Below are 18,211 nucleotides of genomic sequence, written 5' to 3' on the forward strand. Positions count from 1 at the left end.
AAAGTGGAGATGTTGCCTATAGCAACCAATCAGATTCTAGTTATTTTATTTAGCACATACTACAAACTGACAGCTAGAATCTGATTGGTTGCTATAGGCAACATCTCCACTTTTTTAAACCTGCAGTTTAGTAAATCTAGCCCCAGGAGTCTCTTTATTTTCTTTCTAGAATAATTACCTCTGTTTAAACACAGATGCAAATGAAAAGTGCAACATTCATTTATTATAAAGTGGACATAGCCTAAACACACCGGGGGGAACCAGTCTACAGTCATTTTGTGGTCTGGTTCCCTCCCTAGCATTTTCATAGGCACCAGTGAGATCACTGAGGCACAAGACAATCTGAGCTCAACCAATATTCATGACAATGCAGCATTTCACATCCCAAAGTGGTCCCATATGAAGCGATGTGCAGCAAATCTCTAGATGCAGAAGTGTTGAAGTAGTAGAATTTAGTAAAAGTGTGTACCTAGAAAAAGATGACCACTCTGCCAAGACACCATGTTGTGCCATGCAGGAAGCACTCTCTGACCTGGTAGGGAATGCCAATCAACAAAGTAACACCCCTGGCAATGGTCTGCCAAGAGGCCATCCAGCCTCTCTTCTGGGCATCGTAGAGACTCAAAGATAATCCATTCAGCTCACTTCATGGGTACTATAGACATAGGTCTCTTAAAACTTGAATGGTGTTGAGAGAGTGAAGAGAGCCCTCTTAATCTGGAGATCTACCCTGATCTAAGGCTGGAATCCCTATGTCCTGATTCAGATGGAGCTTGGAAATCATCTTAGGTTGAAAGGAAGGCTTGTTCGAAGGACAGCCCTATCTTCACGAAAAGATGAGGAAAGGAGACTTACTAGACAGAGCCCCCAGTTATGAAACTCTCCTAGTTCTGGAGATAGGCAAGAGGAAGGTAGTCTTTCAGGTAAAGAATATAAACACCACAGTAAAAGCAGATCACCTTAAGTAGGTCTGTGATAAGGCAGACACCTCCTTCAAGATGGGCCAAGTAGTGATCCAAAAATAAGAGTTATAAAACCGCATTTGTTCACACCAGGAAATGTAGGTCTTCCAGACACTGTGATAATTCCTGGCTGAAACCGGCTTCCTAGCCTTGAGCACGGTCTGAAACGCACTGTCCGGAAACAATCACACCGTTAAAATCAGCCGGGGTAAACTTGGTGCAGTAAATGACTATGATTTACCTGGTCTGATCTAAGAGGCGCTGCGGAATCAGTGGCGCTATATAGATGATGATGATGATGATGAGAGGTAAACACCACAAGGGTGCCTGGTCAAATGGTAGAGCCCAAAATGGTAAATCTTGAAACCATCCACCCCAAGCTGTATGTTTAGAGATTTCAGGTTCGTAATGGATCGAAATTATCTGTCCGATTTCTAAACCAAGAAGAGATTTGAGTAAAAACCCTATCCCTGCTGTTCTTACGAGACTGGAACAACTACCCCTGAGAATGGCTTCCTTTTCTCCTGGAAGGCCAGTTTTAAAAAACCATCTGGGTGGGGACTTCAGGAGATTTATGTCTCCCTAACTTACAATTCTGAGATATCTGAGGTGAAATTTAAACACCGGTCCTGAAAGAGAAGCAAATGGGCTTCCACCACAGGAGATCCCAGGTGGGTGGCCTGAACGTCATGCCGACTATTTGTCTAAAGGCTTGGGAGAGGGATGCCTAGCTGCCCAAACCTCTATTCCTCTCAGGTGACCTCCACAAGTGGTAGTTTGTCCTCTGGAGGACTGACTCCTCTCCTTAGGCCTGTGGGCATTGATGTGACATAGCTGCTGAGGCTGAAATCCTAGCCACAATAAGCCCTATATTAATGGCGGCATTCCCCAGATATTCGGAGGCCTCATGGATATGCACCACCAGAGTTAGTAAATATGAAATAGGACTACCAGAAGGCAATCCCTGCACCAATTGCTCCAACCACCTCTCCACTGCTTCATTGATGAAGTGAAGATGTGTAAACTGGCCTGAAGGGTAGCTTCAATCTTCCTATTCATGCTATCTGTTAAGGGAATAACATTTGGAATTGGTGGTGGTCTAAGACAAGTGTGCTATGGGAGCATCTACCTTAGGTGGACATTCCCATATCTCTGAAATCACTCTAGGGAAAGGGTAAAGGGACGGGAGCTGGCATGAGACCTGAAACCTATGATCATAGGTTCAAATTGACTTCATGCAGTCCTTGACTGAGCTGCTGTGCTGGGCGGCCATCTGTTTCCTGCAATCCTCATCAACACACAAGGGAAACTCAGGGTCAGAAACCCCAATCACTCCACTTACCTACTCGGAGGAGACTCAGAGTCTGAATTCTCCCAGGACTGAAGATCTGACTGTATTTGGTGCTTCCATGGTCTAGACGCAGTGGCACTTTCCATCGTTTCCAATGAAGGAGAAACCCTGACTATATCCTGCACCAGCATCACTATTTATTGAGCCCGAGCTGGCTCTTCATGTGCCACAGAGGAGAGGCTCAAAAGGTCCCAGGTCGACAGGGAAGGAAGAGCTGATCCCCAAGATGTATGTGGGAGGGGCGAATGATGGAATTATGCAGTGATCAGCATGAGCTCAGCAACTGACTGGGTCAAGGATTTAGCACAGGCTGGCTCTGCAATTTCAGTGGGAGCCCCCACAGGCAAACACAGGTGATGGTCTTCTGCCTAGCATGCCGTGCATAGGGTATCTGTTCCAGACTGGTCACAAGGCAATTTGATTTGGCACTTGGAGCTAGCAAACCACTTTGCTGATGCCCCCTCACCCCCTCAGGCCTAGACTTTAATGTAATCCCCTTACCAGAAATGACAGACTGATGAGAAAAGAGAGGACACCTTCAGTGCACAATCCCATTTTAAATCAGGAGGGCAAACATTTTGTATGTAACAATGGTGTATTAACCTGGACAAAACCAGAAAACAAACAGAATGACAGAGAAATAAAAACAAAGCTATTTGCATGCCCATTTCACTTGCCTTGTTTAGATTAACAGTTCTGCGTTCCACAAGGTAGGTTACTTGCTGGTAGAGACTGAATGGTTCAGTTAACTCATCCATCCACTCTTGTGCCTGGCTGGGATCCTCTTCTGCCATATCCTGGACCTCAGACTCCAATGCATGCAGTTTAGAATGCCACCCGTCCACTTCATCCCAGATTAACTATAGAAGGACAAATGTAAACTGGTAAAATGGCTCTTATGTTACTCATATGCTCAAGTGATTCTTTCTCTCTTACCTTCTGAAGTACTTTGGCTTGGGAGATAGTTTCGCTTTTCTTTGTCAACCGGACTTCAATACTTTGGAGACCAGCTTTTATCTCATTCACCTTTCTCATCATTATATTATGAGGAGAACTCTGCTCAATCTCATTTTTCACCTAAAATAAAGCAATAACGCCATGCTTTTATACATTTTGTGTTTTGAGGCTTCAGATGAAGTATCCCGAAACGTATTCTGGCACCATTCTCATCCCTTTCAAAAACTAACATTTGTTTTAGTATGGGGTAGATTATAAAAGACAGATATATTCCCATTATCCATCAGAGCTTATTTTAGATATTTTCCTGTTATTCATTAGTTTTTTTTGAATTGTCCCCTAAAACCTGCTGAGACTGCTAATTTATTAAAGAATATCTGTACCCAAAACTCTGTATAGTACGATGACATAAAACTAAAATAAATAAATAAATATTTTTACTTAACTTCTACCTTCCGTTTTCTGAATCTGCTGGGAGTCCCATGCACCAAACTAAAACAGTCCCACATATCCCTCCATTCTTCAATTCCCACTCAGCCAGTTTGAAACAAACTGAGTGGTTGTCAATGCCCCTCCTTCATGGAGTCGGTGTCCATGCCCCTCCTTCATGGAGTCGGTGTCCATGCCCCTCCTTCATGGAGTCGGTGTCCATGCCCCTCCTTCATGGAGTCGGTGTCCATGCCCCTCCTTCATGGAGTAGGTGTCCATGCCCCTCCTTCATGGAGTAGGTGTCAATACCCCTCCTTCATGGAGTAGGTGTCAATGCCCCTCCTTCATGGAGTAGGTGTCAATGCCCCTCCTTCATGGAGTAGGTGTCAATGCCCCTCCTTCATGAATTTTCAATTCATATGAAAAGAATATTGAAGTGCAGAGTGAGACTGTTAAACTCACCAGAGAACCGGAGCGGATCAGGCATGGAGAGTGGAAGGTCAGTAAAAATAATTATTTTATCTTATCAAATACAATCAGTCATTCTTTAAAACCATGTCTGTTGCCTACACACAATGAAGGCAGTCATTTTGTGAGCGGAACCAATATTTATGATCATGCAGCCAATCCGTTCACTAGGAGTCAGTGAGGCACAATCTGCTAGATAATTTACAAGCTCCATTCTTAAAATGGCTGCCTCCACTGTGTAAAAACAACAGATGTTCTATGTACCTGATAATCAGACATTAACAGGTAGAGACAACATACCTGTTCTTCCATCTCTTGGGAATACACCTGACATTCCCGGACCTGCGACAGGAGTTCAGCAGGAACTAGTTCGGCATACTGGGCAGTGAGTTTTTCCACAATCAGTTTAACCTTTTCATTTTCCGAATCAATCAAGCTCTGAAGTTCCTGCAAGAAGTGGACAAAGTGTTAAATTTAGTTAAAAAAACGTCCTCTCGATTTCCTCCATGTGGTGACTGTCTTGCAAATGGACTGAACTAAATCCCATACAGACATAAACATTCTTAAAGCACTGTCTCTACATTCTTCCATTTACCTGAGATGACTGTTTGCAAGGGAAAAGAGAGAAAAAATTGAGAGTAAACACAATAGAGATCCAGCAATCAGGTGACTGAGGGCTGCAGTATCACCTTCCACATAATTATACAGATAGACAGAGCACACAACTATTAGAAGGGAGCTTTTTCTTCAGTGAGAAGAATGAAGAATGAACGTTCTCTTTTCCTAACAGCGCACTTAAGCAAAGGCTCTAATGGTCGAGCTGCAAAAACAAGCTAATGTCTGTGCTCATTCCTCATTCCCCAGTGGGCGTTATTTAAATGTAAACAAATATTCAAGTTTCTCTTACGTTGCTTTCAGACTTGTACGAAAATTAACCTTTACTCTATTTGAGTGGTGGAGCTTTGCTGAATGGATCTGGCTCAGGGCCAATGCATTAGCCGGCAAGAATTAACAATGCCCTTCAGACTGCAGAGTACGAACCGTCTCAACTGTGCGTTATTACAGAAGGTGTGATGTTAGACATAATTTATGCAGACAATTAAAAGAAGAGGTTATGTGTAACCATCCTTGCAGAGACGTATTGCTCACAAGTCTGAGAAACGCTTTTTAAAACATAGTATTTAGTGTAGTGTAATGTTGAACAAACATTCAAACTATTTTCATGATAGCATTACCAGTGCCATCTAGTGACCAGGTTATCTACACGTTTTTCCATTTAATTTAGTTCAAATTAGATTCAAATTAAATGAATTATTTAACGTTAGCTGAAAAAATTGGACGAACCGTTAATTCAGCATTGGTGCACATGGGGTCCTCTTTTACATTTATTATTTTTGGTACAAGTTTTGCTGCTTTTACATTGTCATGCAACAGTCACAGCAAATACAATTTCCTCCAATATGTATTTGATTATATTTATTTGCTGGGTTTCATGTATTGCTCATTTTGCATTTTGTTATGGTTTTTTTTTCTTGTCCAGTATTGTTTTATTTATTGTATTTGTAAATATTTGTAATTGTATATATTCTGTATTATTGTCTTTCACTTACATTTCATAATTAAACTATTACTTGCAATGATGAATAGAAATTAGATGCAGAATGTAAATAATATAATAAGAAAAGGGGATGACTGGCATTCAGGGTCGTTCCCCTCTGAACAGGATGACGGGGTGCCACTGCGTTCTGCATCCATTCCTTACTGGAAGGATGGTGGGCATGATGGAAGGATGGTGGGCATGATGGAAGGATGGTGGGCATGATGGAAGGGTGTATTATTGAAGCAATCTATTGATTGTGGCTTGTGATCGGTTTTCCCAACCACATCACTCCCTTCCCTCCACCACCAAATTTTGACCAGGGGTGTAAGAGGAACAGAGAAGCCCCGGGAGATTATATTGTAAAATCTTTTACTAGGTGATAGTGCAGCATTAAGTTATAAATAATACAGAAATGCTACCTAAAAAATAGTTAAGAGTCTGTGCGTATGTTAGAGCATAACATCTTAGTGTTAGGAGACCTTAAATCAGTAACGGACCTCTTAATTTCGATATCGGACTTTACAACATCTTGGACAATGATTGGCAAGTTCAGCTCCAACCACTTTGGACTCCACTCAACATACTAAATTAATTAGGCAAGAGTGATTGGTAATTAGATTTTTTTGGGAGAAGAGATGGCAGTGGGTCAGATAGGAAGATAAGCAATTTGTACAACAATTGATTTAATAAAGAAACAACTTTCAAATCCAAAGAGACCATGATGGGTAGATCATCATCATCACCATTTATTTATATAGCGCCACTGATTTTGCAGCGCTGTACAGAGAACTCACTCACATCAGTCCCTGCCCCATTGGAGCTTACAGTCTAAATTCCCTCACATACACACACAGACTGACTACGGTCAGTTTGTTAGCAGCCAATTAACCTACCAGTATGTTTTTGGAGTGTGGGAGGAAACCAGAGCACCTGGAGGAAACCCACGCAAACACAGGGAGAACATACAAACTCCTCCCACATAAGGCCATGGTCGGGAACTGAACTCATGACCCCAGTGTTCTGAGGCAGAAGTGCTAACCACTGAGCCACCGTGCTGACCATAAATATATCCATTCTAGTCCCCTTTACATACACAATAAGATAAAATGTTACTATAAATGTCTCTTTACAATTCAGCTCCTGCCTACTGTAACATGATGTTATCAGGGGTTGGTCTGCAGGAATACAAACCTCCAACGATGCTCTAGCGTCTGCTGGGTCAGTTGTCTTCTGATTCTCCAGACTGGAGGACACTTGCAGAAGTGATTTTTTCACGGCAGAAATGTCATCTCTCAAAGCTTCTCTTTCTTGAAGTTCCGCCCGTATTTCCTGCTTATTTATTTGGGCCTTCCGCTGAAGTCTAAATTGTGAATAGAATGCAGTTACTCAATAAATACAAATATAGAAATAGACAAAACAGCGATTAAACTTTTTCCTGTTTTCTATATCATAAATTGAGCCTAGTGTATTTGAGACTTTATACAACATGGAAGCCATTTTTCACACTCCCATGTGGCACCCAAAGATTTCTCTTTTGCATCTACCTGTTGCTCACAGAAATAGATCACCACAGAGATATGGCAGCTCCAGCAGGAATCAGTCATTGCCATTGGGGATTCTAACATAATATAACTTCTGTGCCTCCCAGCCCTAAACTATGAGACAGGACCAACACTCTTCTTCCTTTATTGACTTCTCTCTTAAACATCACATTCATGGAATATTGGCTGTTTGACATACGAGTGCTAATCATTATGTCAATGTGGTGTTTGGTCCTGCTATTTTGAATGCATCAGTAAAGACAGTTTGGTAACAGGATGTTTTATGCCTGCAAAACTGTACAGAAGAGACTGATACAATTATGTGAAGAGACCAATTTCCAGTCTCGCTGGTAATGTTGGAAAATCTCATAACCCAAAATATACCTAATTTTAAATGAATGTGTCAGGATAACGTATTTGATGAAATATCACCATGGATACTGGGGAAGGCAGCGTGGAGCAGCCTGGGTGACTTGGATCAATTACATGAGGAAAGCTTAAATAAACAATCTACTACCAACTTCTATAAAAGTATATATATATATATATATATATATATATATATATATATATAGACACTTTAGACATGTCAGAAATGAATAAGAAAGGAGAAAATAAATGTAAGGACAAAAAAAAGTCTTAGTTCAAAGTCATTGAAACACAAGACAAAAATATACATGTACACACACACACACACACACACACACACACACACACACTTTTGCACCAGTCAGGTACAATTTATACATCATAGAATAAAAACATGAAACATTTTAATGTGACAAAATAAAGACAGACCTGGGAGTAAATGTATTGAGCTGAGAGTTTTCCGGCGGGTTTGAAAAACCAATCAGATTCTAGCTCTCATTTATTTAGTACATTCTACAAAATGATAGCTAGAATTTGATTGGTTGCTATAGGCAACATCTCCCCTTTTCAAACCCGCCGGAAAACTCTCAGCTTGATAAATTTACCCCCTGGTGTCCTCTTACTCCTATGACTTATTACAGATATAAATTAGGAATGAACAGTATATGATAAATACAATGATATTAGGAAGTGACTTTGAAGTAACAAACTTACTTCTTCTGTTTCACCCCCCCCCCTCCCCTCCCCTCCTTCATTCATGCAACGAGTTATACAAAGCATCAGCTCACTAAAAGTGAAAAGCGGGCATGCAGCTATAACATACGCAAGATGAGAGATCGGCACAATTAACACAAAGTAAATAGGCTCTGCCATTCTCTCTACTATGCTTTTTGTGTTGTAAAAAAAAAATAAAAAAAAGTACGGCAAGACAAAAATACAAAAAATAACTATTGCAAGTGAAAAATAGAAAAAATAATGAAAAAAGTAGTAATGGAAAAATGCACCACATTTATAAACGTTTTTATAAAAGTCCACAAAGTGTGCACCAAACTAGAAAGGGGCATAATATAAGTATGTTTTTCATCATATGCTGCCTTTCCTTTATAAATGTTGTACTCTCCCTCCTACAGTGACCACTCCCCCTAAAGTGACCATTCCCCATACAGTGACAAATGTTGTACTCCCCCTCCTACAGAGACCACTCCCCCTAAAGTGACCATTCCCCATACAGTGACAAATGTTGTACTCCCCCTCCTACAGAGACCACTCCCCCTAAAGTGACCATTCCCCATACAGTGACAAATGTTGTACTCCCCCTCCTACAGAGACCACTCCCCCTAAAGTGACAAATGTTGTACTCCCCCTCCTACAGAGACCACTCCCCCTCCTACAGTGACCACTCCCCCTAAAGTGACCATTTCCCATACAGTGACAAATGTTGTACTCTCTCCTACAGAGACCACTCACGCAAAAGTGACCATTCCCCCTACAGTGACAAATGTTGTACTCCCCCTCCTACAGAGACCACTCCCCCTAAAGTGACCATTCCCCATACAGTGACAAATGTTGTACTCCCCCTCCTACAGAGACCACTCCCCCTAAAGTGACCATTCCCCATACAGTGACAAATGTTGTACTCCCCCTCCTACAGAGACCACTCCCCCTCCTACAGAGACCACTCCCCCTAAAGTGACAAATGTTGTACTCCCCCTACATCGACCACTCCCTTTCCTACAGTGACAAATGTTGTACTCCCCCTCCTACAGAGACCACTCCCCCTCCTACAGTGACCACTCCACCTAAAGTGACCATTCCCCCTAAAGTGACAAATGTTGTACTCCCCCTACATCGACCACTCCCTTTCCTACAGTGACCACTCCCCCTCCTACAGTGACCACTCCCTCTCCTACAGTGACAAATATTGTACTCCCCTACATCAACCACTCCCCCCTACAGTGACTGTAGCTACTTGCCAAAATTAATCGAATGTTTAGCTTTATAAATGTCTCTCAGATCACTTCTGTGTAATGTTAGATCCTACATACAGAATGCTCATCAGTGTACTATTAGTAATAAATACAATCTTACATTTCACACTTGTCCTTCATTGAATGGATTTCTTGAATCACTGGAATCACTTCAGTTACCCCCAAAATATTCTGGATGCGACACCTCAAAAGCGTCAACTGCAGTTGCTGCATCTTCAGACTCTCCTCAAAGCGTCTGATTTCAGCTATGGAGTTCAGAAGTTTTGCGGTTTTTTGTTTCATCTCAGGTTTGTCCAGAACTTCTTCCTGGCAGTTATCCAGAAGTATCATCTCCATTTCCATCTAGAAAACAACATTTCCACACAAAGTTCTCACAGGTTAAAATTCTGCCAGCTTTATTCAGCAAACACAAATGTTTAGCAACAACATTTGTACTTGGATGGAAAACTGGTTAGAGAGTAAGGAACAGACAGTTGTGAAAATGGAACATTTTCTAATTGGTCAAAAGTTTTAAGTGGAGTACCTCAAGGTTCTATGCTGGGGCCACTCTTTTTTAATATATTTATTAATGACCTTGGCGATGGTTTAGAGAGCAAAGTTTCTATTTTTGCAGAGGACACTAAACTCTGTAAGGTAATAAAATCAGAGTATGATGTAGCTTCTCTACAGAGGGACTTAAATAAACTGGAGGATTGGGCGGCCCAATGGAATAGGAGGTTTAACAGATAAATCTAAGGTTATACATTTAGGGATCAAAAAACAAGAACGCAATCTATAAATTAAATGGAATTAATTTAGGAGAATCTATAATAGAAAAGGATTTGGGAGTGCTCGTAGACAGTAGACTTAGCAATAGTGCTCAATGTCAAGCAGCAGCTGCAAGGGCAAATAAAGTATTGGCATGCATAAAAAGGGGCATAGATGCAAGGGATGACAGTGTAATTTTGTCACTGTATAAATGGTTGGTAAGACCTCATCTTGAATATGCAGTACAGTTCTGGGCACCACTCTATAAAAAATAATTTGGAACTAAAAAGGGATCAGAGAAGGGCGACAAAATTGATAAAGGATATGGAGTCAATAAGTTATGAGGAAAGATTAGCCAGTTTAGGCATGTTAACTTTAGAAAAGAGGCGCCAAAGAGGAGATATTGTTACTATGTACAAATACATTAAGGGTCAATACAGAGAACTTTCATGGGAACGTTTTACCCCAAGGACTATACACAGGACACGCGGTCACCCCCTAGGTTAGAGGAGAGGAAATTTCACAACCATCAAAGGAAGGGCAGGCAAGATATGGAATTCAATACCAGGGAAGGTTGTGATGGTAGATTCAATAGATATGTTTAAGAAAGGGTTAGACAATTTTTTTACGGATAAGTGTATCCAGGGATACGACCTTTAATTAAACTGAAGGATAGTAGTGGATATAGGGTAAAAATAGGACTGAAATATTGGGTCTCCAGAGCAAGCAACTGCCAGATTGGCGGTTGCTTACTCTGGATCAATTTCAAATATAAGTGAGAGATCGCAGGAGATCCAAAATAGGTTGAACTTGATGAGGTCCTTGTGCTAGCTGTGCTAAACGTAATACAGGGCCAGCTTGTTTCAAAGTTATGGGGAACTTTTCTTTCTTTTCTTTGAAACTTTCCCCAGTCCAGCTGTTAAACTGGACCAGTATCACCAACCGCCTCATCATCACCAACAGCCTCATCATCAACTTGTTACCTCAGAAATTCTAAACATCCCACTACGTCTTTGTATTTAAACTCAATACTATCAGATTTTTACATATTCAACATCACTCTACAGTGAAGGGACTCTATTGATCAGCATCGTGTGTTGGCAGTTTTGACATCTAATCAGTAAAACGACTTCTACATTTTTAATAACGATGTCACTGCGCCCAGCTAAGAGATACGCCAATAGAAAGGCGGCGTTATAGCTATGCCTAAAACAATCACCACTTGATTAAGAAGGCGACTTAGCCTGCATGAAATACGTCCATTCATTTACCAAGGCATTGATTAATTTCCACTCTTGCTTCAGTTCTTCACAGTACAGTTCCCAATCTCTACAGATACCGAGCAGATACAGCCATCTATCCCTCAAGGTTTCCATTGTTTTGTCAACCAGCAACACGTAGCCATCGCTGCTTGTGGTCAGGTCTCGGGACGCCTGTTGTAGCTTCAACAATTCCTCTTCATAGGACTGTATTTGTATCACTAAATTCTGAGAAAGGGAGACAAAAAAAACAAGTGAGGCTCACAGTGTTAATATCCACACACACTAAAGATAGCCTTAAAACCTGGACTGTTGAAGGAGGTCTTGAGGAACGGAGCTGGAAACCACTGGTGTATAGATTTAGATCTGACCTGTGCTGGGCAAGCCTAGTAACAGCTCCCAGTGGTGTAGTGGTTAGCACTTCTGCCTTACAGCACTGGGGTCATGAGTTCAATTCCCGACCATGGTCTTATCTGAGTTTGTATGTTCTCCCCGTGTTTGCGTGGGTTTCCTCCCACACTCCAAAACATGGTACTGGTAGGTTAATTGGCTGCTAACAAATTGACCCTAGTCTGTGTCTGTCTGTCTGTCTGTGTGTGTGTGTGTGGCGCTATATAAATAAATGGTGATGATGATGATATGTTAATAAAAAGATAATACACAGAGAAATAGGTTTCTCCTTGCTGAGTGATAGTGATGTCAATAGTTCCTAATTAACTGAAGGGCTACTCTGTCATAAGTATTGGTTCATCTTGCAAATTGATTGCCTCCAATGTAGGTAGACGACAAATGCGCTTTCACGTCAAGGTTTATGAAAGGATATCTTGCAGATAAGCTGCCAACAATTTTAATGTTTTAAGAGACTTGTTAACATATTTAATTCATGGTCTATCTAAATTTGATAATTGCATATTTTAATAAAATCTAAGACAATTGTTAAGACAGCTCAAAGACAATTATGACATTGTTATTACATTGCTTTAAAAAGGTATGCATTAAATAGTAGAAATGTGTCTAAACAAATTCTACACTGTTCCTGGTTATATTTTATTTCTGTGATAAAGATGCATTAAGCAGGCCCTTCAGAATTACACTAGAAATTATCCGTAATCATATATTAAAATGTTGAAGAGCTGTATGAACTTATTGTCTCATCTTTCCTTGAATGTCAAAATAATTAAGAATTTGCTCAGTGAACAATGTCAGATTTCTGTGAAAAAAGTCTGTCCCATATTGCAATTTTGCTTATTTTGATCAATTATTTAACAGCTTGTACGTTGCTGAAAATGTATTTTACCTTGTTTTTTAAATCTAGAAACACATCACTATTATATTTAGTTCAAACTGATTTTCTAAGTCGTTGACCAATAATATTTTTACATTGAATAAGTCCCCAAACAAACCTAATTTTAAAATAGGTATCAAACAGGTATCTCAAAACAGAACTATCCAGACCCTTTGTATCAGACTTACCTTGCTTTTCTCCCATTGTTCCAAGGCAGCTTTGTAGGATGCTGGTTTCTGAGAAAAGGAATTTCTAATAACGGCTTCAATCTCTTCAAGTTCCTCTCTGATCTTCTGTTTATTACCTCTGAGCTGGTGGTATTTTGCATGGTAGCTGGAATAATTTAACATGTGTAAAATGTCACTTTATATTGGAGTATTTAGTCATTTTGCTTTATTTGCACATTAAGTTTCTGCATGAATCCTTGTTTACACTGTCACAAGAAAAAAAACTGAGTATATGGATCACATATTTTTTACTCATTTGATCTCTGTGTGTATATACAGATGCTCCACCTCTCTCTCTCTTACATCCTATTGGGAAACATGGGTATAGAGCAGTGTTGGCTAACCTGTGACACTCCAGGTGTTGTTAAACTACAAGTCCCAGCATGCTTTGCCAATACATAGCAGCTTATTGCTGGAAGGGTATGCTGGGACTTCACAACACCTGGAGTGTCACAGGTTAGCCAACACTGGTATAGAGGGTCCACGCAGGAGTTTGTCAATTTAAATTTACCTCAGTAAGTCTGAAACTCCTCCCTCTTCTATATCCCTTCCCTGCAGGAAACCTAGCCCCTCCCCCGAAGAGTGTTATGAGTTTCAGAAGAGCGCTTTTCATCAGGGCCGATTTTGACAGCGAAGGATTTGCCAGTGGCATCCATACAGCTTCATAGCCAGAGGATGCCCCAGGAGTGTCTGTTTTGGTGCCTCAGGGTGTCTGGGAGAACGCTTGTTGTTACTGCACCAGTGCTGGACCACTCACTGGAGGCGCAGCTTCATGTAAGGGAATCCAGTCGTGGTCAGTCCCCAATTACCAGGGCCTGTGCGGAAGTACAGTGCCTCCTGTGTTAGAGAGGCAGGTCAGGTGGGCACTGATCCTCATTAGGCGTAGTCTGGCCAATAGGGGACCATATTCTGGACAGTGACCATGTTTAGCCCTGCCAGGATGTGCTAAACCGCAGAGCCTAGAACAGTGTTGGCTAACCTGTGACACTCCAGGTGTTGTGAAACTACAAGTCCCAGCATGCTTTGCCAATATATAGCAGCTTATTGCTGGTAGGGTATGCTGGGACTTGTAGTTTCACAAACACCTGGAGTGTCACAGGTTAGCCAACAGTGGCCTAGAACGTCCTTCTTGGCAGTCTATCCTCACAGAGATAAAAGCCTGCCAATAGGGTGAGACACAGGCACCTGCGGCTCCTCCTTTATATATATCACCTGAGGGGAGGATTGAAGTGAGGTTTCTGTGTGGGTTCTGCCTCTACACTCTTGCTGGGGTTGTGTCAGTCTATACAGATTCACTTTTCTTTGTGTTTGTGGACTGCAGCTGTCACTCTTATCTCTGATTTATCGGTCATGTTTGATGAAGGGAGCCATTTCAGAGTCAAATCTGGAGGAGAAGTGTCTGAAGTGTGCAAAATGAAACTCAAAATTACCTCGGGGTTTATCAGAATAAACCTTCACCCAGTGCAGCTCCTTCTCTTCCTCGGCAGCTTTTAGTCACAGACATAAACCTGCCAAATCTGTCAGATACAGGCACCTCCTCTATCTTTCTCCTGAGGGAAGCACTAGGATGAGAGAGGGTAAGGTGTCTCCACACTCTTGTGGGGTTGTGTCGGCCTTGGCAGGATTTATTTTCCTTTCTGTTTCTGTACCGCAGCTGTCATTTTTATCTCATCTTTATCTGTTATGTTTGTTAAAAAGGAGTGATCCCAGAGTTACATCTGGAGGAGAGGAGTCTGCTACATTTTACAAAAATGTTCAAAATGTAACTCAAATATACCTCAGGGTTTACCAGACAATAATGGCTAATGTGCAGCATGCAAGGCTTAGGGCCATGGGCGCCCGCATGCCCCAAGGGAGGCCATGATTCCGGTCAAACAGGCCAGAGATAAATCTTTGGTGCGGTCTATTACTGAATTCACACAGCCTCCTCTGCTGAAACCTCAGCTGGGGCTTTGATGACGCGATTCAGTATGAATGGGCAGCACGGTGGCTCAGTGGTTAGCACTTCTGCTTACAGCACTGGGGTCATGAGTTCAGTTCCCGACCATGGCTTTATCTGTGAGGAGTTTGTAGATTCTCCCAGTGTATGTGTGGGTTTCCTCCGGGTGCTCCGGTTTCCTCCCACACGCCAAAAACATATTGATAGGTTAATTTGCTGCTAACAAATTGACCGTTGTCTGTTTGTCTGTGTGTTAGGGAATTTAGACTGTAAGCCCTAATGGGGCAGGGACTGATGCGAGTGAGTTCTCTGTACAGCACTGCTGAATTAGTGGCGCTATATAAATAAATGGTGATGATGATGATGATGGACTGTGTCACTGTGCAGCAGGGCAAAAAGAGGCACAATGACCGTGTCCAGCTACTTTTTCTCAGAGGCATGAATGATTCCTACTCTCGGATCATTTCCTGTATCCCTCCGCTGTGTATGGAAAGAGAGAACACGGCACAGGTGAAGTAAAACGCAGGGACCCCATAATTATGATATTAACAAAATTCAGGTCTTATGGTGTCCCGTTTTTATTTTAAGTGATAAAATCACTGCATGTCCCTTTAAAGGGCCCAAATTAGGTAAAACAAATTATAGAACCCTCTTCCAATTCATCTTTCTAATTTGGTTTCAGCAGGAGTTTACATTATGTTGAAATTATTATGAAGAAAAAAAAAAAAGTAGAGGAGTCTTGTGAAAACTGGGATATTTAAGAGCCCTAATTATTATTACCCATGTGCACTAGCTCTTACTGTTCGTGATAGAGCAGTATTGGCTAACCTGTGGCACTCCAGGTGTTGTAAAACTACAAGTCCCAGCATACCCTTCCAGCAATAAGCTGCTATATATTGGCAAAGCATGCTGGGACTTGTAGTTTCACAACACCTGGAGTGCCACAGGTTAGCCAAGCCTGTTATAGAGAAAAGCCTTGTATTACTCACAAACAAGTGTATTATGGACATATTTCACTGATTACATCATATGTGGGGACATTTATGAATACTGCTGCAAAGGTGACTAAAGAAAATGTACTGTAGTCCATAGCAACCAATCAAATGTTTGCTTTCTTTTTTGTCCTAACCTGTTCTAGAAAAATGACAGCAAATATCCGATTGGTTATCACACATTTTCCTGACTGTTGTCCCTGCACAACATTTCAGAATGGAGAGCAATGATTATGTAATATCTTGTGCACGTAAATGTTGTATTTCAAGATGAAGGTCAATTAAATATTTATATACCACATTGAAATAAGCAAATGATGCCATGTGGGTGGGAAAACTAACCTGGTTAATGCTGATCTTTTCCTTTCTAACATTTCAGTCAATAAGTAATTCTTGCAGGTGATCTCATTCAAAATGTCCTCCAATTGTTCTTGGTCATGTGACTTACAAACGGATTTCAACTGTTCCGCTAGATTATGAACTTCAGCTACAGCGCTACTTAGTTCTTCCTGTTTTGAAACCAGCACGTCTGCCTGGTTTTCTAGATTATTCAGATCAACTGGATCCACTTGTAACTTTCCTCCATATTGTGTGAAAAGCTCTATCACTTTGGCGATGGCTTGTTGGAAATCTTGAAGGCAATTACAGTTCTTCTCAGCCGTGTTCTGTCAAAGATAAAAGCAATTACTCTCCACAATTACCATTTACTGATTTGCTACAAAATAAAAAAAAAAGTTATTCCTTCTGTCCGTCATTTGTTCAAAGAATTTAAAGGACCACATAAGCCAAGTATGCAATTTGCCTTATTTAAAAGAGCCAATAATAACATCTACTATATAAATGCCTAGTGGCGTGTGTGAAAAAAAAAAAAACAAGCTGCAGCGCCACCTGCTGGGCAGAGTTATACACTGACCTATATATTTCTTGAAGGAGAAGTGACAGTTGGGAGTGGTTGGTGGTTGCCGGGGGTGACAGTGGCGAGTTTTTAACACCTTAAGTAGCTTGATGAAGGATGTGGCGATGAAGATGAAGGATGAGGTGATGGAGAAAAATGATGAGGTGGTGACATGTGGACAAAACCACGTTAAAAAAGGGCGCTTGCGTCGGGAAGTAACGCTCTTCCCCTGAGGAGGCCTGGGCTAGGCCCAAATGCATGACAAGAACCTTTTTAACACCTTAAGTAGCTTGATTTGACTAGAATGCATGAGTATCATGCACGGGTTAACTTGTTTACAAATATATGAAGTTTCAGGTGCTTTTCAGAAGAGAAGATATTTGAAAGAAAAATTGTCCTCACGTGGGTATATATTTTCAAAATGGACACAAATTACTATTAAAGAGCAAAAATTTCGCATTTCCGCCCATGTACACATCTCATAGTCAGACTCCGCATGGACACCATATGTGTCTTGTTTAGGCCAAGTCATAATCCTCACCATGTATTTGTACCTGTCCTCTAGCTGGTGCCTAACAGGACGTTTGCATGCCCTTCCCTCCCCAATTCCGTCTCTCCGGTCGTAAGGAGGCGCAAGTGCCAGATAAGCGCAAGTTTGAATTGGCGCATTCACATACATTCCCTTTCTAGGCATGCACACTACACTAACCCAAAGTGTGCAGGGACGAAAAACTACAGCCGTACAGTATCGACAGCAGGACAGAGTGTTTCAGCTCACATCTGTAAGGGCTGGGACAACATGTAGCTAATCAGCTAATCCAATCCTCAAAACGTTAACCTCATGATAGAATAATGACTTGCAGCTCTTGCTAGCTACTGCTGCAAGATTGTGGGACCAGGAGCACCTCTATATGAAACATACATCTAATGTATTATAAATATCTTTTATTGGGGAATACCTCCTAGCAAAACAGTGTTAATATGTGGCAGAGCAAAACTCAAGCATGGTATTAAGGTGTATTCTTCAGTTAGATTTGGGTTGTGTCAGGTCTAGCAGTCTAGACAATTGATTCAAAAAGCCTTATGCATTTAGTGTTACTGGCCTATAACACAAAACCCGTTTACATATTTCAGTATTGTTAAAAGTGACATCAGGCTTGTCAGTCTCCTCTGCTCATTTTTGTTTTCTCCATGAGGTCACT

General features: G+C 41.3%; 1 protein-coding gene across 1 annotated transcript in view; it reads right to left on the bottom strand.

Annotated features, from left to right (window-relative positions):
• The window catches only part of SYNE2 (spectrin repeat containing nuclear envelope protein 2), a 255,816-nt gene that overhangs the window by 111,760 nt on the left and 125,845 nt on the right, over window positions 1–18,211 (bottom strand). The window contains exons 47-54 of the mRNA XM_075192813.1: window positions 16,457–16,779; window positions 13,145–13,289; window positions 11,684–11,899; window positions 9,766–10,007; window positions 6,959–7,127; window positions 4,468–4,614; window positions 3,250–3,390; window positions 2,991–3,173 (exon numbers count right to left, since the gene is read on the bottom strand). Coding sequence (XP_075048914.1) covers window positions 2,991–3,173; window positions 3,250–3,390; window positions 4,468–4,614; window positions 6,959–7,127; window positions 9,766–10,007; window positions 11,684–11,899; window positions 13,145–13,289; window positions 16,457–16,779 — 1,566 coding nt within the window. The remainder of the gene's footprint in view (window positions 1–2,990; window positions 3,174–3,249; window positions 3,391–4,467; window positions 4,615–6,958; window positions 7,128–9,765; window positions 10,008–11,683; window positions 11,900–13,144; window positions 13,290–16,456; window positions 16,780–18,211) is intronic.

The sequence above is a fragment of the Mixophyes fleayi genome, chromosome 12, assembly GCF_038048845.1.
Source record: "Mixophyes fleayi isolate aMixFle1 chromosome 12, aMixFle1.hap1, whole genome shotgun sequence".
NCBI classification, from domain to species: Eukaryota; Metazoa; Chordata; class Amphibia; order Anura; family Limnodynastidae; genus Mixophyes; species Mixophyes fleayi.